Here is a 27,160-nt window from a genome sequence, read left to right on the forward strand (position 1 = left end):
GATCTGCAAGGTGGGTAAAATTGAGGATTTCTGAGCAACTATTTTTTCAGGGTCCCTTTTCCCTTATAAGTGGACCTGGATGTCCCTAATTATGGATGTCCACCCAATTGTTGGTAATAACAATATGGAGTCATTACTGGCATGGGGGGGAACCCTAATGTAAAACAGAATTTCACAGCAAGACTATGTTCCATCACAAGAGAATTTTCTTGATAAGGCGAACCCATTTCAAGAAAGCACATAAATCTGTAAGAAAAGAGAATGCAGGGAACTCCTAGATAAAATGTTTTCCTGGTGGGGTACAATTGGAGAGTCCTCTTTTTGAGCTCTAGTTCATGAACATCTTTATTCAATTGCATTTTTCCTGCGTGTTTTTTTTTTTAAATAGATGATGTTACCTTATGGAATTGGAATGTTGACCTACATGTACCTAAGGTTGCATATTATTCTTTAGTCAAATGAAATGAAACCCTCCATTTTAAGTCTTTGTTATTTATAGGGGAGCCACAGTTTGGGTTGGGTTTTTTTTCCCCCTTCCATAAATATGAATTCCATTGTGAATTAAAACATTGAACTAAAATAAAATGTATGTTACCATTACAAAAACAAAAACAAAACTCATAAAGGGATTTGGTGGCCTAAGTAGACCTATTATATAATATAAAAAAATTTCCTGTGAATTGAAGTAAAACTATCAAAGTTAAGAAAAATACTTTATAATTGAGGCATTATTTTTCCAGGAGGCTTTTCAAATTGGAATATACTGGGCAAATACAAACACTGTGCACAAGTCAGTAGCAATTAAACTGGTCCATAACCTGACATCTCCAAAGTGGAAAGATGGAGGTAATGGCGAAGTTGTGTCATTGGACGAAGAAGGGTTTGTGGATGCTGAAATAAGGCTCGGTGCTTTCCCAGGACATCAAAAGGTAGGATCAAAGTCTGCGTGGCGCAGGGGGAATAGCATGCCATCCCCTCAACCTGTTTAAAATGAGTCTACCCTTTTCTTTTCAGTCCCTTTTCGATATTACATGCTCTAGACAATTTATAACAGTGAAACACGTGATTTCTTAGACCTCTCTGTTTCACAGGGTTTTTTTTTTCCTTTACCAGTGATAAAAGCCATGTCACGTAATTTATCCAATAACCTCTCTATTTCAGAACACTCAGCAGTCACTTGATTGATCGTATGTAGGGGGCAAATGAACTTACTCCGAAATATCCACAATGTACTTGGCCGCCTTTCCTTAGAGCAGGAAGTAGAGTTGCTAACGTTCTGAGCGCTGAGTGAAAGGACAGGCCTCCCATAGCAAAGGTTATATTACTGGAAAGGGCATCCTGAGCGACATCAACTCTGATCTTCCCATAGAACCTAAGGTTATGAGGGAGTTCTATTCCTGAACAGAGAACTGGTACCGCGATGACACGAATACAGAAAACCTACTTCATCAGTTATTTAACTGTATACAAACGGTGTGATTTTCAGTATCAATCTTTTCTAAAGTCTATGAAAAGCAATTAAGTTGAGTAATATAGTAACAAATCACATTAACCTGCGTGTACGACAGCAAAATATCATAGTGTCCCGTGTGGAGGTCTCAGGCTGTACTTCATGGTATCTTCGTTATCTTAGCCCTCCCAAATTAGAAGGGCTGCTTCATCAGGGTAGCACGATTCCGAATGAGCTTTCTCTGGGGAGAAGTGAGATTTTGACAGGCGTCTTTGAAGAGCTTCTTTAAAAATAAGTTAGTGTCATTTGGTGACTTTTTAAAAATAAATTTCTCTGATACAAAGAAGTTGGTTTCTCTTCAGTACTCAAGGCTGGTATCCATTTCCTCAGAGTTGTCTGGGCAACACATGTTTGTGCGCTGCCGGCCAAAAGGCTCTAACGTGGTGTAAATGGCAAAGAGCTGTAAGCATGAGTCACCCAAAGCTGAAGACTTGTAAGTTGAGATCAACCATCAAAACCTGGAAAAAAATGTCACAATACACAGTCCAACACCCATCACCTCCAGCACCTCACAAAGTGGCCACAGCAAGTGCTGAATAAATGTGAATGAATGAATGGGCTGTTGGAAAATATATTATTATATATATTTATATCTCCTTATTCTTTCCTAGTGATTCTCGAACTTTTGAGTCCCAGGACCCCTTTACCCTCTCAAAAATCATTGCAAACCTCCAAAACCCTTTTGTTTATGTGGGTTTTAGCTATTGATGGCCATCAAACTAGAAATGAATGAAAAAACTTTAGAATGCAAGAATACACAAACACATTCTGTTAGCCGTGACAGCGATGATATCATAGGTCATATAACCTCTGGAAAACTCCACTGTACACTCATTAGAGAATTAAAGTGGAAAAGGCAATAGCATCTTGGTATTTTTATGAAAATAGTTCTGACCTTTGGACCCCCTAAAAGGATCTCGAAGACCCCACACACTCACTCGGGGGTCCCAGGCCACACTTTGAGAACTGCTGTCCTGCCATTACCACTTACTAAGTGGCAATTTTTAGGCAGCTAATACCTTCTCTGAGCACCTGTCCCTCATAAAGCGTGGTAAGGGAATGAGAGGATATGTGGAGGTTAAGAGCAGTACCACAGAATCAGACTGCATGGTTTCTAATCCGAACTAGACCATCCCTGTCTTTATGACCATGGGCAAGTTACTTAACCTCTTTGAGCCTCATTTCCCTCTTCTTTAAAATGGGGATAGTAATAGCTGCCCCATGTGGGTTTTGTAAGGATTCTGTGCGTTAACACGCTTCAATCCTTACAACAAGCAGCACACAAGAAAGCAATATATGAGGGCCAGTCCTTGTTTTCTTACCAACATCACTGTTAAAGTCCTCAGAACGCCTGGAGGCCCCCACAAGGCCTTTGGCAAGGTGGCTACTGTGATGAGCATGAGGCAGGGGGAGCGATGCTTAACTGAAATCTTCATGTTGAAAAGATGAGTGACATCTGTTTATGTAAAAATGTTTATAAATAAAATATTTTGTGAGGGAATCGGTGAAGTAACTGGTTCACTAGAATGCCTTGTTGTAAATAGTGGCCCCTTTTAGCGGCGGGGACATTTTTGAGACTGAGAGGGGACTCCAGTAAATACTCTGGAACAAAAGGTAAAATTGGTACTGTCCTGAGCCAACCAATAGATAAAATGACCTTTTAAAAATAAGAAATTTGTATACGCCTTAGAATATATTTTTTTGCCTTATGATATTTTAAAAATTATTCCTTCCTCATTGCCTTGCAGCTGTGTCAGTTTTGCATTTCCTCCATGGTACAGCAGGGCATACAAATTATTCAGATTGAAGACAAGACTGTAATCATCAATAATATGCCGTATCAGATATTCTACAAACCGCAGTTATCTGTCTCCAAACCCCACTCTGGAAAGGAGGTAAGCAGTTCATGACGTGATCGATTTGTCTTCAGTTTTGATACATTAGCAATAAGTAAGATGAATTTTTTAGCCTAGAAAAAAGAAAAAACTAACACCGAATATAGGTAAAAAGAAATTTATTTTTTGTTGAATCGAAACCATGGATGTCCTGGTGAGCGCTTCCCAGGTGATTATGAGCAGAAAGCCTACAAAAGCAGCAGCTCCTGACACGCGGCCGGACTAGCGCCGCCTGTACCCCAGCTGCTCCGAGGCTGCAGCCCACGCTTCAGCACACCCACTAACCCAGAGCCCCCCCAGCGGGGAAGTGGGCCTGAGCACTGGCTCCTGGGTCTCGTGGAAAAGAACATCTGCCTCCCAGGCTGTGCAGCCAAGAGGAGCCCTGTGGTCAGAAGGCTCGGCCCCGACGGAGCCAGGGATTGGGAGCACTGCGTTCTCTGCCCACGAGGAGAGTAACTGTGAAAATGTACCAGCTCATTTATGTGGACATCTCACTGGCAGAATATGCACAAAATGAATCCAAGAAGGGCTTTTGATTCACTTCTTTATACAATTAAAATGAACACTTCTATTTTGAGAGAGTAAGGAGATCTTTTAAAAGGACTTAAACACATAATATGCTAAGTGGTCTGCTATTGTTTTATGCTATTGAAAGTATCTCATAGGAACATATTTTCTTTCTTTACCTCTGTCTGCATTTGTTTTTATCCCTTTCAGCTCCTAAAAATTACATCAGAACAGTAAAATAGGATGAAAGTCTTACTCTTCTAAGCTTACAGTGCATTATGGTATTTACAAAAATGTCAGAGTAATAGAATTTCATCTGGGTTCATCGAAGTATTGATAGAATAACTATGTGACCAGAAGTACCCAGTTGGGAAATAGAGATCAACAACGTTCACATTTTAGGTGAGGATTTGGCAAGAGTATCAGCATGTGTGCGGATAATTCTCCTGCACCTCCCCACCCTAGGGCTTCCTGGGACATTGGGTCAGGGCTTTCCATGCTGACATTTGCTCGTCTGAAAACAGGCATAATTTCACATTCCTTGCAGGTTTTTGGTGGCGATGAAATAAGATAATATGAATAAAAAGCCCAGGCACTCAGGAAATGGTAGTAGCCAGCAGCAGCCACAACACCAGCATGGCAATGAACTCCTGATTTGCCTCAGCTTCCTGGAGACAAGGGGAAGGCCCACGTTCTTCCAGGCCGCTGAGGAGTGTCCCCTTTTCAATCCTACCCTGCTTCAGGCAGGTGTGGGAACTTTTTTAAAAACATGATAATCCTTAGCCTCTCAGGGAGACCGTGTGGGACAGTAGGAAAACCACCAAACAGGAAGTAGGAAGCCTGACTCTGGCTGGGCTTTGCCACTCACCGTCTCTGTGATGTTGGACAAGTCATCAGCTCTCTGGAAAGCAGCTTCCTCAGATGTGTAGGGAGTTTTAAATAAAGTATCTCTAAAGGTCCTTTTTAAGTCTGAAGTTCTGAGACTCTCTACTGTGCCAGAACCCCTGTGGAATTTCAACTGAGGATTGCGATCAGAGTTTCCTCCTGCCTCAGATAATCCTTACACAAAAATTGTCTTCTGAGCTCCCAGTTCATCAGCTCTCTTCTTCCCAAGACCCCTCAGGGCTCACCCTTTCAGTTCGGTCATCCCTATCCAAGAGGACTCCCTCTCCAACACGTGGCATGTCTACCCCTACAACATCTGGATTTTTGCAGTACCTGGGGGACATTGAGAACTTAGGTCACCTTCTAAATCACTGCGGCCTTATCACATTTCATTAGGTCTAGAAAAGCAGACCCTGCTCCCACTGCTTATAATTGTCTCATTAGGGCTTTCTCATGGGACTGGGATTCTAATGTGCCCATGTCCCCAACCTGGCTACCTCCTGAGAATTCATGGTTCTGGTTTCTTAGGAGCCGCACCTTCAAAAGCTTAACTTCTCTCCATTGGTGTAGCCACTGTGCTATCTTGGCATTGTCTTTTCTTTTTTTCAGTATTTTCACGTTCCAGACAGTGCTACTTTCAGCATTTCCCCGGGGGGAGAGCAACCTGCTGTGGAATCCAGCTCCCTTCCTTGCTGGGACTTAATGCCTGATATCAGCCAGTCACCGCTGGACACATCCCTGCTTCAGAAACAGATCTTGCTGGCCTTTTCTCCTGCGGCAGGTGCCACCGGCTCCCAGTGCTGGAGCCTGCCGGCCATAGTTAGGCAAGAGTTTCCCAGACAGAGTGTAGCAGTGCCCTTCGGAAGCTGTGGGGAAAATGGCTTCTGCACCAGGTACATCTATGGGAACGCCCTCCTTTGCTTGTCGGTACGGCTCTTCATCCAGGTGCCAGGAGAAACAGAGGAACAGCTGCAGGGCTCCTCGGCTGTTAAACTAGGTTTTTCTTTAATTTTTAATGGCTTCTAGACACTGTACGCAATTGAACAAACGTTGTGATCACATGTGGGTTGCCCCGGCCTGCTACTGATGAGGTTTTTCCCTACCGCGGATGGAGCTTATCCTGGGGGGGAGTGGTGGTGTTCGTCCCACAGGATAGCAGCAATACATCGCAAGGAAAAGATCGCCTTCTGTGAGGACTTCAGCCTCTGTCAAGGGTTAAAATATGAGGCAGGAAAGTTGGAAAACCAAAAGGTTTGGTTCCTTTCCCATATTTTACATCGACTTCAAAATGGAATTTTTCTTTAAAAGTCATTAAGAGAGATAACGTAGATAAACGCAAGTCACAGAAGACTCTGTTCTGTGGTTGTTCCCGCACGCAAGTTGCTCCAATTACCGATTACCAATTATGCAAATAACAACCACAGAATCAAGCCGGAGACATGTAATGGTTTGTTCATACTGGACTTTTAGTCTGTGGTTGTTTTGCATGCAATACGTCCCTTCTGTAGCTGTCAGGAATAACTTATCTATGGTCTATGTAAAAAGTACAAAAGAAAACACACCATGATCTCAGCAGAGGTGCCTTCTTCTTGTAACTGAGAATTTACAGACTTTGAGACCTTAGCCCTCCTAACTTTTTGATGTCTGCGGACATTTCTAGTAATTGTAGTTTAAAAGATAACTTCCTAACTCATGTTATCCATAATAGTAAGGCCCTGTTCCCTACACACATCCCTTCTTTTTCACAACATTCAGAAATATCCCTTATTTTATAAACACTTTTCATCCCTGATCCTGGGAGGAGTGCCTGTATTTATATTCTGGCTGGAGAAGTTGAGTGTGGTGAGTTTAAGGAAGTTTTTTGAAAGTAATGTGAACCTATGTCGAGAAAACAAAATTTATTTTTAAAAATGAAAGACAAAAATCTTAAATAAAATTGCATTTGGAAATGATGTTTAAAATTCTAAGAATTGTAAGACATGATTTTATTAATATAATTTAATCTTATCTATGAATACTAAACTAGATATTAGATTGAAAATACCATATGTTGGTCCTGGCCCCCAGCTTTCTTGGCTAGCAAGAAGAAATTCTCTGAGGTTGGCTTGCCCCAGCTCTTTCAAAATTAGGCTGGGAAAAGAACTTTGGTATGCATCCAAGGACTGTACTGTGCAAGTGAATCCGCTTCCTACAGCCCCATCTCCTCCTGTCTCTCTCCTCCCCTCACTCCTACAGTACACATTTGATGGTGTTATTAAGACGATTTTCCCAAATGCTAATGGACAGCTTACTTTGGCATTTCAGACAAATACTATCTTTGGGAAGGACTCACACTGGTGAACAGGATAAATGGCAAATGAGAAATTCATCGACGCATTATCAACCCCTTTTCATCAGTGTTAACCAAGGGCCACATTTGGCAAATATCTGATTCCTTTGGTTATTTTGATGAGTCCATGCAATTTAAACTGCGGAGAGGATTTTTTTTCCCATTTTGATATGAAATATTGTTTGGTCGTCTGTGATGTAAACTGGAAAATTTCTGTCTCTCCATTGCAGGGGACAGCCTATGCCCACATAGCAGTTTTTCCAATGCCAATTAAGACGGCTTTGCTCTTGGTAGTCAAAGTGGAGATCATGTAAAGTACAAGGACGTTGGGAAAATTGACAGCAGGCATTGTGAGCCTACCTACCTTTAGAATATAAAAAGAGCAAGTACCCGCATTCTCGAGCAGTCCTTCTAAAAGCACATCAGCTCTTATGGCAAAACTACCAGGCGCTGTTGAGGAAGAAGGCACTCTCTGTGAAGAGTTTAAGGCACATTTGCACAGAGGAAAGCAGAGTAGGAGGCAGGGTTAGTGCAAGGTTAGCTATAATTCTAAGTGGCTTTTTCCCCTTTTAAATAATTTTTCCCTTTTAAATAATTTTTTACATCTTTGAATATTTTATGATAATCGTGTTCACATTGTCATGAAAAAAATCCGTAAAGCTATAATTCGTGTATGACAGTTAATAGATGAGAGGATGGCCTCCTTTCTCTGGAAACATTTCCTCTGGTGGATAAAAGAGAAGGTTTGTGGAGTGGTGAATATTACAGATCTGAATAAACATGTACCAGGAGAGTAAGCATTCATTTTTTTTTCTAAACCATTTCTGTCATTTGATTTGATTTCATTCCAGGGCGGTAGCACTGACATATCAAGAGCACTTTGGAGTGACTTACTTAACCCTCTCTGAAGACCCTAGCCCTCGAATAATTTTCCACAACAGATGTCCAGTAACAGTCCTTATAAAGGAAAATATTAAAGGTATATTTTATAGCATTGAATTTAAATAATATAAAATCTGTATTCTTTCTGGAGGCTTTTAATTCAGTAGCTACCCGTGATCCTGTGAAGAATGTTTAAATAAAACTATCATTCATCCCTCTTCAGGAAGTTTCTCCAGCCGCATTATGTTTAATATCCCTTTGTCTTTGTCTTTGAGGCCTAAGTCTACATATGCCTTTTTTTTTAAATTTCAGATATTCCAAAGTTTGAGGTTTATTGCAGAAGAATTCCTTCTGAGTGCTCAATTCATCATGAGCTGTATCATCAGATTTCCAGTTATCCAGACTGCAAGACCAAAGACTTACTTCCCAGCCTCTTCCTGAGAGTGGAATGTCTGGAGGACGTAACAACTGAGTGGAGCGATGCCGTCGACATCAACAACCAGGGGACACAGGTCAGTGAGCCACGCGTCTTCCTGCCACAGCCCAAACAGATTCCCTTTTCTAAGGGTTCCATGCTTGTCTGTTTTTAAACAGAATTTTCCAAATGCTGCACTTCTTGTCTCTGTGTGAGGACACATGTGTCCTGTATCTCCAGAATGTACTTAAACAGCAATTTACCAGAGAGGAGCACTTGGTAAAGTGCTGTTGGGTCTAATCCCAGGTCAAAAACGAAATACAATTGTTAGACTTCTCTATGTAGAGGGTAGTCCTACTGTCCAGATTTTAGGAAAATCATAATGCCAACCCTAGATTCATCCCCTCTTTCGAAAGGTTCAGAACTTAATTTAAAAATATACATATTTTTGCTCAAAGTACATAGTAGTCTGCAAATATAAGTACAGTTTAAAAACCCTGAGCAGGGGCGCCTGGGTGGCTCAGTTGTTAAGCGTCTGCCTTTGGCTCAGGGCGTGATCCCATGGTCCTGGGATCCAGCCCCATATCGGGCTCCTCCGCTGGGAGCCTGCTTCTTCCTCTCCCACTCCCCCTGCTTGTGTTCCCCCTCTCACTGGCTGTCTCTCTCTCTCTGTCAAAGAAATAAATAAAATCTTTAAAAAATAAATAAATAAAAATTTAAAAAAATTAAAACCCTGTGTAGATAGATGTCCCACTTTGTCTCTGTCTTACTCTCCTTGTTGGTGGTGGTTTATTTTTGTTGAAAATGGCACATGAACCCAGCATTTCATTTCTGCTGTACTTAAAATTTGCCATTTTTAGGTGTATGAGTAAAAACACACACCATTGTACAGCCATCACCGCTCCATAGTCCATCATCGCCAACAGCAACTGTCCGCGTTGGGCAGTGACTCCCCACTCTCCCTCCGCTCAGCCCCCGGGGACCACTGCTGTCCTTGGTGTCTCTGAACTTGTCAGGTTCGGGGCACCTCACGTGAGTGGAACCACACCATACGTGTCCCGTGGTGCCAGCTAATTTCAGCATAGTGTTTTCGGTGTCCGTCCGTGTTGCGGCATGCGGCCCTGTTTCCTTCCGTTTTAGGGCTGAGTCATCTGCGCTGCACTTTGTTACAGTTCTTTCACACCTATTCATTCGTTTGTAGGTCCCATTTACCGTAATGATTACAAGACACCTATTACAGTTATAAATATATTTACCGTAATAACGATTATCATTTAATAATCGCTTACTGTAGGCCAGGCACCGTACTGAGCACTTCGTATTCATTCCTCTCTAACCCTTCCCGTAGCCGCACACGGCAGGACGATGGTCTCCATGTTACACGAGTGAAAACTCACACCTCCAGTAGTAACACGGCCTAATTCCCTTGTGTTACAAAAGGAGGGACTGGGATTTGATCCAGACCTGCCTGACTCCAAAGCACTGCTCCATACCACTGTGCTATGAGTCCTGCTTCCCTACCTGGGAGTCCTGAACTCCCCTTTTCCCCAGCCAGCACATTCTTCCTCATCTCCCGAGAGATTCTCTCTCTTCCCCTCACTGTGAGGTCTCCTCCCCACTACCGGTCCCTCCACATGTTCATATAACATTTGTAACATTTAATTGCATTTCTTTCTTCTATTTTTTTTTAAGATTTTATCTATTTATTTGAGAGAGAGAGAGAGAGCAAGCCCAGGTGGGGGGGGGGGTGGGGGGAAGGAGCAAAGGGAGAAGCAGACTCCAGGCTGAGCAGGGAGTCCGATGTAGGGCTCGATCCCAGGACCCCAACTGACTGAGCCACCCAGGCACCCCTGCATTTATTTCTTTAGAAGATTTCCTACCAAGTTAGAATTCCTGGTGGTCAGATACCTGCCTGTTCATCCTCAGCCTGCAGCAGAGTGCCTGTCAACATAGTAAGAGTGAATATTAAATCAGTAAATGAACGACTGAATGAATGAATGAATGAATGAGAAGATGAGATTAGGCGAGAGAGATGGGATGAAGGAGGGAAAGAGAGCCGCAGTATAACCTTGGGAAAGGCCAGTGTGTCAGTGCCGAGCGTCAAGAGACGGGGAGGAAGAAACAGAGTGGGAGGAGGAACACCGGCCAGGGGAGACACAGAGAGCCCCCAAAGGACAAAGTTTACAGGCTGTAAAATGGTGCAAAGAGGGAAGCAAGGTAGCAATTGGAAATGACAAGTTCAGAGTGAGTGGAAGGGAGGGAGTGGAGGGAACATGTGAGAATTGTTTATTTCCAGGAGCGGGGCCATGAAGCAAAGGAGGTCAGAGAGGAGGAAGCCGTCCCTGTGCTGCAGGGGCGGAGTCAGTCACGGAAAAGTGGAGAAGACAGTGAGGAGCTGCCCCAGAGACAAGTCCAAGGCCCGGGGAGTGTAGTTGTGCTGGAACAGGAGGACCTCCTCCCCTTCTTTGGCCGTAGAAAAGAGGCGGGGATGGGCATAGGTTAGGGAGAGCTGTTTGGAGGCAGGAACTGGGAAATTGAGTGAATGGACGTACCGAGGACTTCAGTTTTATTGTGAAGTATGGAGTAAATCGAGTAAGTCATCTGCTAAGAGGGGAGAGAGAAAGGGCTGGGGGTCTGCGGAAAGAAGCAGCCCTGGAGACAGGCGGAGGACGGGGCAGGGCCAGGTGCAGGACTAGCCAAGCAGCCCCGGGGGCATGTGCACCTTGGAGACCGGCATTGGTGGTGGCCCCACACTATGCAGGGGTGTGGTTTCTGCCAGCAGCTCTCATTGGCTGCACACTGAAAGCAGGCTAGATGGCGCAGCCCCAGGCCGCGTTCCTGGTCTCATTACCGTACAAAATAAAGATTGCAAGCTTCCCAAGGGTTCCTGAACTCCTCTGCCCGGTTTGAAGAATTTTCAAACCTTGCTTGCTTCTATATGTCTAGGGAATTCGTGACGATAGGCGTTCTGCCTGCCAAACCTTATTTCAGGGATTCCTGTTCACTCTAAATTTCCTCAAACCTTTGTAGTCACAGATACTTCAAAGCTAGGAGGAGGTACTCTTTCCAACACCCTTATCGTCCCTGGTCGGAGGACCCAGCAAAGGCTCACGTCCCCATTAATCTTTGAGGAGCTGGGTGCCATATGTCCTGCAGACCGTGGCTCACTTCCTACTCTGCAGGAAGATTTGTTTCAGACCCTCACCGGCATCTCCTCAGTAATACACCAGGGCATATAAATCACTGGGGAGCGAGGGGAGCTGAGTCCTCTGATGAAAGGAAGCAGCCCTTCTGTAGGAGTGAGTTTGTCTTCCAGGAGCCTTTCCTCAGCCCTGGGCCTGAGGCCCGTGATGCGAATTTCAAAGCTGACCTTAAAAAGCAGGATTAAAACACCGTAAAATCCCCAATCTGCCTCAAGGAAGACAACTCCTTTAGCTTTTGCCAGTGATAGGCCCCTTGACTCAGCTCTGGAAATAGGACAGTGTCATGTCATATAATTTTGAAATGGAATATGACAGGGAACACGCAGAAGGTAAGTTTGTAATCACACAAGGAGGTATTCTTGGGATCGGGAGTTATTGGGAAGACCTGATTGCATGCAGGCCACAGAATTCTGCCCGTCTTTGGTGCAGGTTTTCCCGGGCTGTGTTACGAGCTCACACCTGGTTACTCACAGAGGCCCCGAAGCAACAGCCGGTGCTCTTACCCTTAACTTTACAGTGGGTGGGAGCCTGACTCCGGAGAAAACGTCTCTAGATTCTGAATAAATAAGTAAAGACATAAAAAATGAGCTTATGTTGACCATTTTAAGTCACAGTTTTGATCCCATCAGGAAAACAATTTAGAACCCTGCCTAGTTTATGGGACTGCAGTTTCTGATCATCAGAAACCTTACTTCTGTCACAAACATCAGGCGGTATTTTTTTAAATAAAAAGGTACAAAGAAAACGTAGCTGCCGTTTAACTAACACAAACACTGGGAAGCATGCTTCAGTCACCAATCAACAAATGCTTTCTGAGTTTCTAAGACGTGCCAGACACTCTCACTTGCTTCTGGGACCCCGTGAAATATAGTGAACGGGAGGGAACACGGCCCTTGCACCCGAGGAGATGCCATGTGGAGGAGACCGGTCGTAAGCAAGTGCTCCCTGGGCTGTTGTACTGTGAACTGTGGGAGCAACTGTGAAGGGAAGGTCAGTTGTCCTGCTAGGATGTACAGCAGACGAGCTTGAGAGGCCAAGGAGTACCTCTCTGCTAAGAGACCTCACATCTCTGCTTCAAGTTGAACAGGCATGACAAGAAAGTGGCAGATTTTTCTCGGCAGAAAGAGCAACATGTTTGAAGGTTTGGTGCTCAGAGAGGGAGTCTGGTCCCTTCAGGGATCTAAATGCCAGTGTGGCCAGAGGGCCAGATGAAGAAAAAGGGGGCGGGAGGGGGACTAGTGAGGCAGTTCAAAGCCAAAGCCAGCCAGATTCCAGATTTGGTATCTGCAACCAAGGATCTGGGTTTTTATCTTAAGAGCCATGGGAAGTCTTTGACTTGTTTATGAAAAGCAATTTCTGAGCCATTGAAATAGCAAAGAAAAATGAGCAGTTTGAACCCCAGAAGGTTTGCAGGTGAGCTTCTAAAAAGATCCAGTAAATTCTCATGATCTTTGACGCTTAGCAGAAGTGTTCAGTGGAGTTTTTGTCACCGGGGTTTTCTTCTCCGTGTGTGTGGAAGATGGGGAATGACAGTCCTTCATGTTTCTGTAGCTCTCTACCATTTACGAAGTGCTCTCACATCCACAGTCTCTACTCTTTCGTTCGTTTATATGGCAAGCTTTAATTGAGGAACTATCCAGGGCCAAACCCTTTGCCCTGAACAAGGCCTTCCTCCTGTTCCAAGGACCTGAGCGTAAGTAAATAAGTGCACTCAAGTGAAGTGAGTCCGAAGACAGAGCCTTTGATCACAGCAAAAATTCTAGGATCGTTAGGGCAATAATTTTTCTGTTTATTTTCCTGATGAGAGGATTGAAGCTTAAAGAGTAATCAGCTAGGTGGTTTATAACTGAGCAGGATCAGGCTGGAACCAGGATCTGCCCACACGTGGCCCCATCTTGTTTTTCCTGCACCAAACAGAGGTCACTGTCAGTCCTTTGGAGTCCAGCCCTGGCTCCGGATATTGCTACCTGAAGGTTCGTGAAAGCACAGGTTAGAAGAGGTTTTCTACATTCCCCTCTACCCAGGACAGGCGCACCCCCCCACCCCGTGCCATCTCCCCTCAGTGTCTAGCTCGGCCTTATTCAGCAGTGACTGTAGGAAAGCTTTTGCTCACGTCGGGCTGAAAACCCTTGCTCCGTGGCGCCCACTCATTCATCCTTGTTTTACCCTCTGGGGCATCACAGATTGTTTACTTCCCTCTAATATAGCAACACTACAATTATTTGAAGGCCGCCTCAACATCTTCTCTAAGTGTTCCCTTATCCAGGCCAAACATTTCTGGTTCCTTGAATCATTCCTTCGGTAAATGTGATTTCCAGACCCATCACCACAGTTACCCTTGTCTGAATACACTAGTGTGTTATGTTCCCTTTTAAAAATCTGGCAGCCAGAATTATACATAGTATTCCAAATGTGGTCTAACCAGCTATTACCTCCCTATGCTTCCATTAATAAAGTAGAAGATTGAGTTAGCTTTTTATTAACAAGTTCAGACTGTTTGTTATTATTGAACTTGTGGTCAACCACATCCCCCCAGGTCTTTATCATATGACTTGCTGTACAGTTGACTTTTTGAACCCAGTGACAGGACTTTGCATTTATCCCCAATAAATTAAATCTTGTTGCTATTGGCCTAGTCCAGCTTGTTGAAATCACTTAAAAAAAAATTTGTGATGCTGTCATCCAACATATTAAGTATCCTTGGTAGCTTTATATCATCTATAGATGTGGTAAGCATGCATTAATAAATGTGTCGAACAGGACAAGTCCAAGGTCTCCATGCTATGGTGAATCACTAGATACGTCCCTAACACATCAAAATGCACGGTCATTAACCCACATTTCTTAAATAAGAAAATGCATCTGAAAGCGTTTTAAAGTCATACTATGTAAGATGTTTCTTATCTTGCTTACAAGGTTATCATGAGACCCTTTGCTAAGTGCCTTGATTAACCAGGACTCAAGTGTGTAATCAGCCCAGTTGGTGCAGATCAGACAGAGGTAATAACCCTGAGCACTAGTGCTAAAAGAGCATGCGGTCATTTTCCGACATACCTTTAGCCTCCGTCCAGGAATCTTTACATAGAAAAAAAGTTATCGACCCAAGGGAGTATCTGATTTCTGAAACGCACAATAAAGATATTTTGGCTCTTTACTTACTTCACTCGCCTTCCCCTACATCCTGTATCAAGTTGGTACCCACTTCTTAACATCTGCCAAGTGCTCTGATCTAGAGTCTTCTATGTGTTTACAGTTTGTTCCAGTTGAATCACACCTGCTCTTAAAGATACTTGGGAGTAGGGATTTCCTTAAATATTTTTCAGCAGCCATACAGAGGGAAGAATTATACCCAGAATATCGCTATTTTGTTTTCACCTTTAGCGAACCTTTTCTCATTTTAGAAATTGATCATTTTAGAAATTCATCTCCCTTCTTTCCCTCTCTGGGAGATCGAATCTCATTGCTTTAGCTACCAACTATCATCCAGTCACTCACAGATCTGTCTCTGGCCCCTGCATCTCTCCTAAGCTCGAAGTCTGTGTTCTTCGACACCCACCAGACATTGCCCCCTGAAACTCACGAGCACCTCAAACCCAGCATGTCGAAACCAAAGTGATCATTTTCCATTTCCCAAGCCAGCTTCTCTTAGAGTTGCTACATCCCAGTATAAAAACCTTAAATAATATTTATGTAAATTTGTATTGAACTCCTGCTTTATGTCAAATACTCTACAAATATTATCATTAGTCCCTGTCACATCCCTTAAAGCTAGATGCTACCTGAAGCGCAGGGAGGTCACGTTGCACAAAGCAAGTGACCTGGGATCCAAATTCCAACTGTCAGCCTTCTGAGCCTATATTTTTCCTACTACAACCCAGTGCCTTCCTTTCCCTCTTTCCCCCCACACATCCAGTAAGTCACCAGGTTCTGGCAGAAATTCCTCAGAAATGTCTCTGGATCTGCCCCTCTCTTGTGACCATGGTCTGCTTCAGGCCTTTTATCCATCAGCCCTCTCCCAGAGTTTGGCAGTATCCCCTCAAAGGGCCTCTCTGTTGTCAGCCTCATCACCTTCAACGCTGTCTCCACAACTACCACCCAAGTGATTACTAAAACACAGAGTCCAGCCCAGAGAAGGCTCTCCAGGGCACTAGACTGCTTAACAGACCACCACCTGAGACCAAGCAGGCTGCATCTTACTCCCGTATTCCCTCTACAGGGGAGGGGTCAAGCCCATAGCACACATGCAGATCTCTTCTTCCCTTCAAAGCCTAAGTCTTGACTTCATCCATATCATGGTTTTCCTTCTTCAGATATTTTCTTACAAACCACTTCATCTAGAGATAGAAGTAGTACCTTTTCAATTTATTCCTCCCCAAAATAGGGAGTAAAATTTTTTATGAAAAATGAATTTTAGCCGAAAGTCATAACAAATAATATGGCTAATTGACTTATCTGCAGACCTATTTATGGAGGCTGAGTATCTGCCTCCCGCAAGCTGGAGACCCAGGAAAACCAGAGTGTAATTCAGTCCAGGGTCAAAGGCCTGAGAACCAACGGAGCTGATGGCATAAATTCACCAGGGGAAGATGAAATGAGGTGTCCTAGCTCAACAGTGAGGCAGGGGAAAGGGGGCAAATTATTCCTTCCTCCACCTTTTTTTCTATTCAGACCCTCTACACACTGGATGATGCCCCCCTGACGCATGGGGGAAAGCAATTTACTGAGCTCGCTGATTCGAATGCTAATCCCATCCAGAAACATCCTCACAGACACATCCAGAAATAATGCTTAAGCTGGGCACCCTCTGGCCAGTCAGGTTGACACAAAATTACTCAGCACAGAAAGGAAGTAAAAATCTGAGACGGGAGCGTCAGGAGTCAAGTAAGAGAAAGAAAATTGGAAGGGAGGAGTCCCAACAAGGTGTTGTCCTAAGGCTATTGTAGCCCAGTGGAAGAGGAGACCAGTAAAATATTGGAGGAGAGGCGTGCAGAAGGAGTTTTAGTAACAGTCGTACCTGTCATTGAAGTCTCCCTCAGCTGCAGTGCCAGGATGCTGTATAACTCCCTCCTCATTGTCCCTGCACCGCCACGTAGAGCCTACGGGAAAAAGAGGGAGACACAGGAAGAGAGACTTTCAGGAATTCATCCTTTTGTTTCCTGTGTCCCCTTGTAACTTACTAACTTAGTAAAATTAAATTGGTATCATTTTTTAAAATATTGTTTGCTGGACATAAATCTAATAAGCAATCATTTTAATAAAGATTAACTGGAAACATAGAAAAGCACAAGTTATATTAAAGTGTTTCTTACTTTTATTCATAGTAAAAGACAACATAGTAAGTGGAGGGCAGGACATAGGCCTGGAATGGTGTTCTTATACCCACACGTGTGAGAGAAAGCCTTATGGCAGAGTGCCCCGACACAGACACAAACGGCAAAACAGAGTATCTTCCAAGAGCTTAGTGGTCAGAGCAGCAAATCTATGATATTTTGCCCGATAGCCTCCCCCCTTTCCCCCCACACACCAGTATGAAGTGAAGAAAGAACAGACACCCGAGTGATGGCACTGATCAGGACTGGCTAGCTCATTCGGCAGTTCTAAACAGCTGGGCAACAACAGAAACCCCCTCAGTCATCAGTCACGTCATTGTTCCTTTTCCCACACATGGAACAAACAGATCGCCTCCCCGGGGTTCTATGCAGTCACCACATCCCACCAGAAATCCAGTACTTCCGAGTGACGCTCCGAGTCCGCACATGACTCCTTTCCTCTGGAGAGCTGTGAGCTCTTGTGCTCCTTCCCTTCCCCCATTTCACAAGATAGGATTATAACCCCTCCAGAATGGAAACGGGAAGAATAAAGAGCCATGACGGCAGCCCCTCATCCATGACAATTCTGAAAATTTTCTGAGCACATAATTGTGCGGTTTCTACCCTGGAGCCAGGTCTAGTCTCTGAGCCCTGTTTCTACTCTTGGAACTGTTTTCTTGCCATTTTTCTTCTAGTCCCTGGATCTACCCTCAAGAGATCTTCCTCGATCACATCTGAAGCTCGTATTGAGTCTCAAGCAATCACAGTCTCTTTTAGTCTAGGCTTGTGGGTTTATTGGGCAGGAGTCAGTTCTCCAGAACTATCTGACTCCAGAGAATTCATGTACTGATAACCCATGGTCCTTTTCAAGGCATATTTCTGTGCTATCTTGCTTCTTTACCTCTCTCTAGATTTGGGAGCTTCTGTGGCAAACTTACACGTTTCATCTAAACTTTCTTCTGAGTCACTCTGACAATTATGAGGTTCTCACAATGAGTGTGATGCCAAACGTAGCCCTAAGGCAGAGTATTAACCTGCCTTCACAGTCAAAGACTGATCTTCAGTCTCTTGCTGTTAGAGGTTTAAAAGCATTTCTAGCTTTGCAAGGCCCTGAATTTCTGGAATCTCTCTATTCTCTTTCGTTGTTACTTGCAAACTGGCCGATTCTTTCCTAAGCTGGTCTCTTCAGAATACATTGTCAGCGACAGCCAATAGCAGCCAACACACACTACTAATGTTCTGTTTCCAAACCTCATCTTCTGGAAGTACAAATGGGTTAGATTTATAATCTGCCTCCCAGGTAATCTAGACAACAGTCGTACTCGATGTCTTGCTACTTCATAACATGAACTGCCACTTTAATGTCTTTCGATATCAATTCCTACTGCCTGACCATTAAGCCAAGGACTCCTATTTTAGGTTTTTGCTGGAACCCTACTTCTAGTACTGATACCTATATTATATTAGTATAGGCTAGGTTCTGCTACCTTTCTAGCATTTACTTCTTGCTTATGCTTTGTGCCCAGGGAGCTCTGTTCTACATGCTTGCTCAGGGGTGCAGATTGATGGCGTCTCCATCACCTCCTGTCTGCCCCACTGTAAAAAACCACCCCAAAACCTAGAGGCTTGAAAGTGATGAACATCTCATGAGTCTGAAGGTTTGTTTGGGTGATTTTTCTGCAGGATGAACCTGGGATCACTCAGGCAACCACATTCACTTGGAAGTCAGCAGAGGGAGGAGTTCAGCTGGGAAGTCTGGGCATCTCTCTCACCATGTGGTCTTTCCTCTTTAGGGAGGCTAAACCAGACTTCCTCACATGGTTGGCAGGAGGGCAAACCCCAGGAAACAAGCTTTACCAGGCTTCTTGCCTCGTGTTTGCTGATATCCCAGCATCTGATGGCAGTCACAGCCAAGCTCTGGAGCAGAAGGGACTGAGCAAGGACCTGGAAGCTGGGTGTGCAGCTCCTTGACTGTGTAACAGTCTGCCACAACCAGCTAGACCAGGAGTCAGTGAGCTTTTTCTTCAAAAAGTTTCTTTTTTTCCTTCAGTAAATATTTTAGGCCTTGCAGGCAATACAATCTCTGTCACAACTTCTCAACTCTGCTATTAGAGATAATATGTAAATAAATGAGCGTAGATATATCCCCTTAAAACTTTATTTACAATTAACAGGCTGTGGATTGGATTTGTCCTGCCACTGATCTAGAACAAAAAGCCTGTATTCAGTCTCTGCAGCAGAGGAAGAAGACTGGCTCTTTTATGCTTTGGCTCAGAAGTAACACTTGTCAATTCTGTCTTTAGCTCATTGGCCAGAACTTAGTCACGTGGCCAAACCTGACTGCAAGGGGGTGAGGAGTATAACCCTGTTCTGTGCCTGGAAGGAGCTAGGTATGGGTGGACACTGGAAGTCTCTGCCCCAGAAGCCACGTTGAGATGATGACCACTCAGATCTTGATTGCATACCAGGTACTGGTTATAAGTACTGAAGAAAATGGACACACCATTGCCCTCATGAGTTATACAGACCGTTCTACATCTCTGCCCTGGAATTATTAGTTATTATCTCATCATTTGTGTCCTTGGCTTTTTCACCAGCTAAGCTGAGAGCAGTTTGAGGGTATGATTAGATCTTCTCAGTCCCTGGGGCACCTGGATGGCTCAGTCGGTTAAGCATCTGACACTTGATTTCCGCTCAGGTCACGATCTCAGATCTCAGGGTCATGAGATTGAGCCCTGCATCAGGCTCCCTGATCATCAGAGAGTCTGCTTCTCTCTGCCTCTTCACCTGCCCCCCACTCATGTGCTCGCTCTCTCACCAAAATAAATAAATCTTTAAAAAAAAAAAAATGATCTTCCCCATCCCTAATACAGTGCCTTGCTCTTTGTAGGTGCACTTTAAGTATCATATAGTTGGTTGAATGACTAAACGACCAAACCATCAGACCAAAACAAGGATTTGTTTTTAAAACTTCTGAGGGAACGTAGGTACAGGTGCCTAATTTCTCTGGCAGTTAGATACCTAACTCCCTAACCCCTAGAGCTGCCACTGTACAAAATGCTTGGCATTATGAGCTGTTTCTCTACCAGTGAAAAGAGACATGAGCTAAAGTCCATGTTTCTTCCATTCTAGTGGTGAGTGAAAGGAACACCCAGCAAAATTTTTCTCCAAAGTCCAGATTTTTGACGAGAAGTCCCTTAAAGGTTTAGGTCCATGTGCTTGCTTCAGAGTCCCTTTGACAGTTAACAAAAACCATCAGCTTGACTTATCTTTACTATCTTGGAAGGAACCAGTATCCTCATTTCATAATCCCATAGGATGACTTTGAGAATGAGCAGAACAATATATATTTCCCTTTTTGATCCTCTCCTTCCCTCCTTTGAGGGTTGATAGTTCTCTCCTGAAACCCTGGGACATGCCCTGAAGTTACAGTCACTGAGAGAGGGAAGTATAGATGGGAGCACAGGGCCTTAGAAAGGTTTGTGCCAAATGAATAATCCATGTCTATAAGCCTAGTAAAAAAGCAGTTGACTTGGGGTGCCTGGGTGGCTCAGTCAGTTGAGCATCCCACTCTTGATTTCTGCTCAGGTCATGACCTTGGGGTCATGGGATCAAGCCCCACGCTGAGCCCCAGGTAGGGCTTCACACTCAGCGGAGAGGCTGCTTCTGTCCCTCTCCCTTTGCTGCTCCCCCTCTCACATCCATGGGTTCCCTCTCTCTCTCAAATAAATCTTTTTATTTCTTTTTTTTTTTTTTCTTTTTAAGGGCGCCAGGACCAACGATCACCAGCTGCCCAGAAATAAATCTTTTTAAAAAGCAGTTGACTTACTTTGTATATCATACAAAGTAATAAATGTGAATGTTTCTGAAATAATACCTGTTTTGTTTTAGATTCATGAGCTGAGCCATTTTTTAAGTTGACTGCATTCTAGATTTTGTCCTAGTCAAGTTCAATTTTTTTTTTAAAGATTTTATTTATATTTTTGAGAGAGAGAGAGAAAGCATGACCACGAGTGGGGTAAGAGGCAGAGAGAGAAGCAGATCTCCGCTGAGCCGGAAGCCCAATGCGGGGCTCAATCCCGGGACTCTAGGATCATGACCTGAGCCAAAGGCAGACACTTAACCAACTGGGGCACCTGGGCCCCAAGTTCAGTTTTTACCTTTGAACACATAAGGCAAATTCAGGATACAGGGTCTTTTGAAATGTATTTTTGCAAAACAGTCCATTTGGGAAACCTGTCCATAGAGAACAAACAGACTCCACTCCTGCCCCCAAGAAACTGACAATCTAGTAATTGAGTCAGGTGTACAAACAGGTTACCGGACTGCAAACAATACAGATTTGTGACCAAATAGAAATATGGTTAAAGTACTTTTGGAATGTCAGAGTAAGTATCAAGCTGAGGAAAGGACTAGGAAAACTAGAGAGTACCTCCATGGAAAAAGGTATCCTTAAGGAGTATGTGCAAAGATACACAGGATTTGGAAAGGACCCGTGTGGGGGAGGGGCAGAGGGGCTGCTGAGTGGCAGGCAAGGGCCTAAGCTAAAGCAGTGGCCACGGGATGAAAGACGAGGCACTAGCGGAGAAGGCGGCAGAGGTGGGAGCATCCGATGAGCCCTGCGCTGTGGATGAGCGGGAGGGGGCCGACGCGATGTCCAGCCGCCCTGGTGCTGCACCTGCTGGGGATTTCTGAAGGAGGAGCTGTCGTGCACAAAAGAAGCCCAGTGACCCTGAAGTCACTTCCCAGTTTGAGTCTGCGACTCTGTCCTGCGGTTCTGTGTATAGTCTTCCCAGGACCTCCTCGTCCGGCCAGAATTAGAGTACATTCACTCCATGTCAAGCAGGCACCTAGCTCTGTTCCTTCATCCAGGAATTTCCAGTCTTCTTTTATTTACTGTCCTGACAATAATCAAGGGCCCAGACTTGGACTGCATCGATACTGCAAATTATCAAAATCGACGTTCCCCAATGTAGAGTGCTTGCCTCTACTCTCAGGTGATGCTGGCTGTGAACATGATGTTCTTGGACTTGTGTTTCCGATAGTTCTGTTTTCAAATATTTATCCATTTAAGCAGCCTCGGTATTTAATGCTGAAAGGACATCTGTTCTGCTAGCCTGGCACCTGGCTCCTGAGATAGAACCTTTTCTTGGGTCTTAGTCCACCTTCCCAGGGAAGAAAAATTAATTTTGACTCCAAGCAAATGCAGTTATCTGACATTACTGTTACAAGTAGGTGAGGGACTGAGGGACCTCGAGGGGATGATGGTGTCTCTTGTTGGTAGGTTTTCCAGTACGTTTCTGTGTTCCCAGAATAGAAGGGCATCCTCATGGTGGTAGGTCAACACTCAAGAGTCTGAAGGTTTTTTGCATGTTGTGTTTCAAGTCCTGAGTTTCAGGGGATTATTTTCCACAGAGATTCATATGCACACATAAAGCCGGCCCACAGCTGGGCTCCAGTCCACACAGAGCTATCTGCCAATTCCAAAGAAGTGGAGAACGGAGACGCTCATGCTCTGTCATCCGTCATTGTTTTTTGCTGTGAACCTTACAGCTGGATATTGAAAAATCTGGATTTGACCTTTCTTTTTTTTTTTTTCATTTCAAGTCACCTGAGTAGCCTGTACACATAGATATAAAGAAATATAACCAGCAAGTGTTTGTGGTGCTGAATCAGAACTTAAGACATTTGAAAGCAAACATTTCAGTAATGTTTCTTCTTTTTAATCAGATTTTGAAATTATTCTTGCAGGTTGTGTTCCTGACTGGCTTTGGCTATGTGTATGTGGACATTGTCCTCCAGTGTGGCACAGTCTTCATCACTGTGGCCCCAGAAGGAAAAGTGGGGCCTAGTTTAATCGCTACCAACAGGTAGGATTATTATCCCAGTAGCAGTATGGTAAGCTTTCCCATTATAGAGTCATAAACCTGCTTTTTACCTTTCTTTATCATCTCTATATATACATTACAGCTTTTGGTGAATTACTGTGTAATCGATAAGGATGTGGTTGTTAGCATTAAATCATACCTATAAAAAGTAGCAGTATATTATCTTCTTTGGTACCCCTTCCGGTGGTAAGTTTAACAAACTGATTTAAAAACTAAGACATACATTTTTAAATCGTATATTAGCATTAGCATGAAATGCAAATTAATACTTCTGTATCCACTTGACAACCTAGTAATTAGTAATCTGACTTAGCAATTAGAGCTACCTCAAAAATAAATTTACCCTTTCGAGTGTTGCCATCAGGTTTTACACTCATGAACCAAAGAGTTAATACGCTTTATTTAAAAGAACTACTATGAAGGGGGGTAAACAGAAGGGGGAATGAACCATGAGAGACTATGGACTCTGGGAAACAAGCTGAGGGCTTCAGAGGGGAGGGGGCGGGGATTGGGATAGGCCGGTGATGGGTAGTAAGGAGGGCACGTATTGCAGGGAGCACTGGGTGTTATACACAAACAATGAGTCATGGAACACTACATCAAAAACTAATGATGTGCTGCTGTATGGTGACTAACGTAACGTAATAATAATAAAAAAAGTAAACAGAAATGAACAGAACTTACAACAAGAAAACTAAAAACCTTAGGTGAGGGCATAAAAAGTGAATAAACAAACCTATACACCATGGGAAAAAAAAAAAAAAGAACTCCTATAATCCAGTAGGAATAGTATGAAGCTAGCCCCTCCTTCTAAAAAGTAAAGGCACATGCATGATCAGAAACTCTAGGAAGAGGAAATATAAGTAATCAAAGAAATGCAAATTTCAGTAAGATATATTACTTAACAAAGTAACAATGATGTGCCATCATATACAGTTCAGGTGGAAGTATAAACTTGCCATTTTCTGGAAAGCACTTGAGAAACATGTATTAAGAGCTTTAAAATCCCTTTGGCTTGGGGGCGCCTGGGTGGCTCAGTCAGTTAGGCATCTGACTCTTGATCTCAGCTCGGGTCTTGATCTCAGGGTCGTGAATTTAAGCCCCGCATTTGGCTCCACACTGGGCTGGCTTCACACTAGGTGGAGCCTACTTAAGAAAAAAAGAAAATCCCTTTGGCTTAGAAACTCCACTTTTTTTTTTCTTTTTTAATATTTTATTTATTTGAGAGAGCATGCGTGCATGAGCCTGGTGGAGGGGCAGAGGGAGAAGGAGAAGCAGACTCCCCGCTGAGCAAGGAGCCTGATGCGGGACTCGATCTGAGGACCCTGAGACCATGACCTGAGCCGAAGGCAGATGCTTAACCCACTGAGCCACCCAGGCGCCCCTTGGAAACTCCACTTTTAGAATTTTCAGAGTTTAAGAGTTAAAGTAGTGGTGAGAAAAGTGGGCAAAGATAGAGATTTATCGTATTGCTACTTAGAGTGGCAAAATATTTAGAGCACAAATGCCCAGCAGTAGGGGAATGGATGATACATAAATGGTATATCCACAGAAAAAAGCTTACAGCATTTTAGTGGAATAGAAAAATGCATATGATAATCTAAAATAAAGCAAACAATATAAAATTGAATATACAAATATGACCAGTCCTATATCTCACACACACACACACACACACACACATAAATACCTCTCTGCTCATACATGCTCACACACACATGGACAGAAAACATTCCTAGAACTAAAACTCAAAAGAAGGAATCAAATTTTTAATAGATTCAGGTCTTATAAGTGATTATCTAATAATTTTCTGCATTTTAATTTTCTACAAGAAGAATTTAGTATATCATCAGAAGTGTATTATTATTAAAATTTTATTTAAAATGTAAAATAATTATACCAACTTCCATATATTTGTTTAAGCCCTTTTCTAAAAAAGTTCCTTGCTTTTCATATATGGTTAAGAAATTATTAATTTTGACCTGCCAAATTATTAATCTGAACTTCCAGTATTTCAGACAAGGATGGGTAAATGTTTTCTTTGCCCAGAAGTGTTTGTAAAAAAAATCAACAGCATAACAAAATTGGAGACTTCTATAAAATTACATAACACGAAATTTCAAACCTATATAACCATTTCAGAAACATTTGTCTAGGGCATCAATAGTACATTATTTAATCATAGTAGCAACAAATTATACATTCAGTGGTAGAAATAGGAAAGGCACAGATATTTACTAATATTCCCTTAATTCATTTATTCAAATATTTTTCAATTGCTTACTGGATGCCAGATGCTATTCTAGGGATGGGGACACAACAGTGACCAAAAAGACCAAAATCCTTGCTTTTGAGAAAATGATCACGTTCTCATAGATGTAGAATGGAAGACAGAGAATAAACATAAGAAAAAAGGAAAATTTATGGTACAGTAGAAGGCTGGCTTTCTGCAGGGATGAAAACAGCTGGGTAGAAAGACCAGGAATGCCAGGGCATAGGGACAGAGAGAGAATAATTTTTAAAACCAGTGTAGGTAAGCCTCACCACAAGTTGATATTTGAGCACAAAGACTCAAAAGCTGCAGGGGGGCTAATAATGTGGATATCCGGTGGAAAAGCTTTCCAGACAGAGGGCACAGCCGGTTCAAAGGTCTGAAGCAGTGTGCCTGGCACGTGGGAGGAGCAGGGAAGAGGCCGATGTGGGCCAATCAGAGTGGCTGGAAGTGAAAGTCATAGCATCTGAGGTCAGAGAGGTGAGGGCTGGAAGAGGGGACTTATGTAGGGCTTAGCTTTGATTCTGAATGAAATGGGAAAATCACTGGATCACTTGACTGGAGTGAAGAAGTGACATGATCTGACCTAAATTTTTAGGCAATCATTGGCTGACTCATTGAAGGAGACCATAGAGAGGCAAGGGTGGAGTCAGGGGACCAGTTAAGGGATTGTTACAGTTCAAACTAGAGATGCCAGTGGCTCAGACTGCGGTGGGGTGAGTGGAAGTGGGAGGGAACGGTCAGATTCTGGATGTGCTTTCTAAGAAAAAACCAGTGGGATCTCCCTGGTGCACTGGGTAAGGGTTGAAAACAGAAGTATCAAGGACTCCTCCCAAATTGTGCTCTAACAAGTGATGGGACGTGGCTGCCCTTACCTGAGTTAGGAAAGAGCGTATGTAGGTTGGAGGTGGGGGTAAGATCTGGAGTTCGATGACAGACACGACAAGCTGAGACGAGTGACTATGTGGAGAGGCAGTTAATATCGTAGGCTGGCAGTCAGGTGGTTCTGAGCTGCCGATGTGACTGGGCGTCCTCAGCACAGAGACGACGTATCCGGCCACGAGACTGGGTGAGATCTGCAAAGGGAGGGCAAGGGCTGCACCTTGGGCACCTTAATCTTCAGGGGTCAGGGACAAGAGGAGGAGGTCACACAACGACTAAGGATGGGGGACCATGAATAGAAGAGCCAAGAGAAGACTTATAAAGGGAATGTTTCCGGAAGGTAGGAGTTATCGACAAGGTGAAATGCCATTGTAGGTCAAGTGAGCCACAGACCATAAGGCCGTCAGTGAAAGGCCAAGTGACAGGGAAGTCACTTGGTGAGAGTTGCTTTGGTAGACTGCAAGGGCAGAAGCCCGCTTGGAGCAAGATGAAGAGGGAATGGAAGGCAGCCAGCAGACAGGGTGTGTAGTTTTTATGAAAGGGGAGCAGAAAACTGAGGAGTAGCCAGAGGCCTGCTAGCCCTAGGCCTCAGTCCCTGGGCCTATAAGAAATGCAGTTGTAGGTTGTTAGTAATGAAGAAAAAGATGAGGATGGAGGAGAGGAAGCCTGGAGTGATGCCCTGGAGCAGGGGAGAGCAGGAAGATCTTGTACACCGTGGAGGGCTTGACCTGAGGCAGGAGCACAGCAGGTCAGCTCTAGAAATGGTGGGGGAGCAGAGCCCACAGCCGAGACTTGGCTAGATGGGCCGGGGTCCCAGGGGCGAATGTTAAGTTTTCTTCTGTTTGCTTTACTTCAAGGTAGGGAATTTTAGTTATTTGATTTTACCTTTCTGCCTTGAGATGATCGTGATAGAGAATTAGTGCCCAAACACTAGAAGAATTTTGGAGTAAAAATCTGGTGTTGATAAGGGAAGCACATACAGAACATGACAAGAACTTGTAATAGTCCCATAGGGAACATTTCCCAGTGCTGTTGTGGGAATGTGACCGGTTCTGTCAGACACCACAAACTGAAAGTTGAATTATTTGTTTCTTATGAGAATCTGGTGGAATATCAGGAGGTGCGTAATAAGGCATTATTGGGAGGGAGGGAGGGAGGGAGGAAGGAAGGGAGGGAGGGAGGA

General features: G+C 43.7%; 1 protein-coding gene across 1 annotated transcript in view; it reads left to right on the top strand.

The window, feature by feature from the left end:
• The window catches only part of VPS13B (vacuolar protein sorting 13 homolog B), a 759,954-nt gene that overhangs the window by 706,690 nt on the left and 26,104 nt on the right, over positions 1-27,160 (top strand). Inside the window, exons 50-55 of the mRNA XM_040625596.1 lie at positions 741-929; positions 3,259-3,405; positions 5,407-5,690; positions 7,978-8,105; positions 8,321-8,520; positions 22,687-22,805. Coding sequence (XP_040481530.1) covers positions 741-929; positions 3,259-3,405; positions 5,407-5,690; positions 7,978-8,105; positions 8,321-8,520; positions 22,687-22,805 — 1,067 coding nt within the window. The remainder of the gene's footprint in view (positions 1-740; positions 930-3,258; positions 3,406-5,406; positions 5,691-7,977; positions 8,106-8,320; positions 8,521-22,686; positions 22,806-27,160) is intronic.

Source organism: Ursus maritimus, unplaced genomic scaffold (genome assembly GCF_017311325.1).
Source record: "Ursus maritimus isolate PB19 unplaced genomic scaffold, ASM1731132v1 scaffold_9, whole genome shotgun sequence".
Taxonomy (NCBI): Eukaryota; Metazoa; Chordata; class Mammalia; order Carnivora; family Ursidae; genus Ursus; species Ursus maritimus.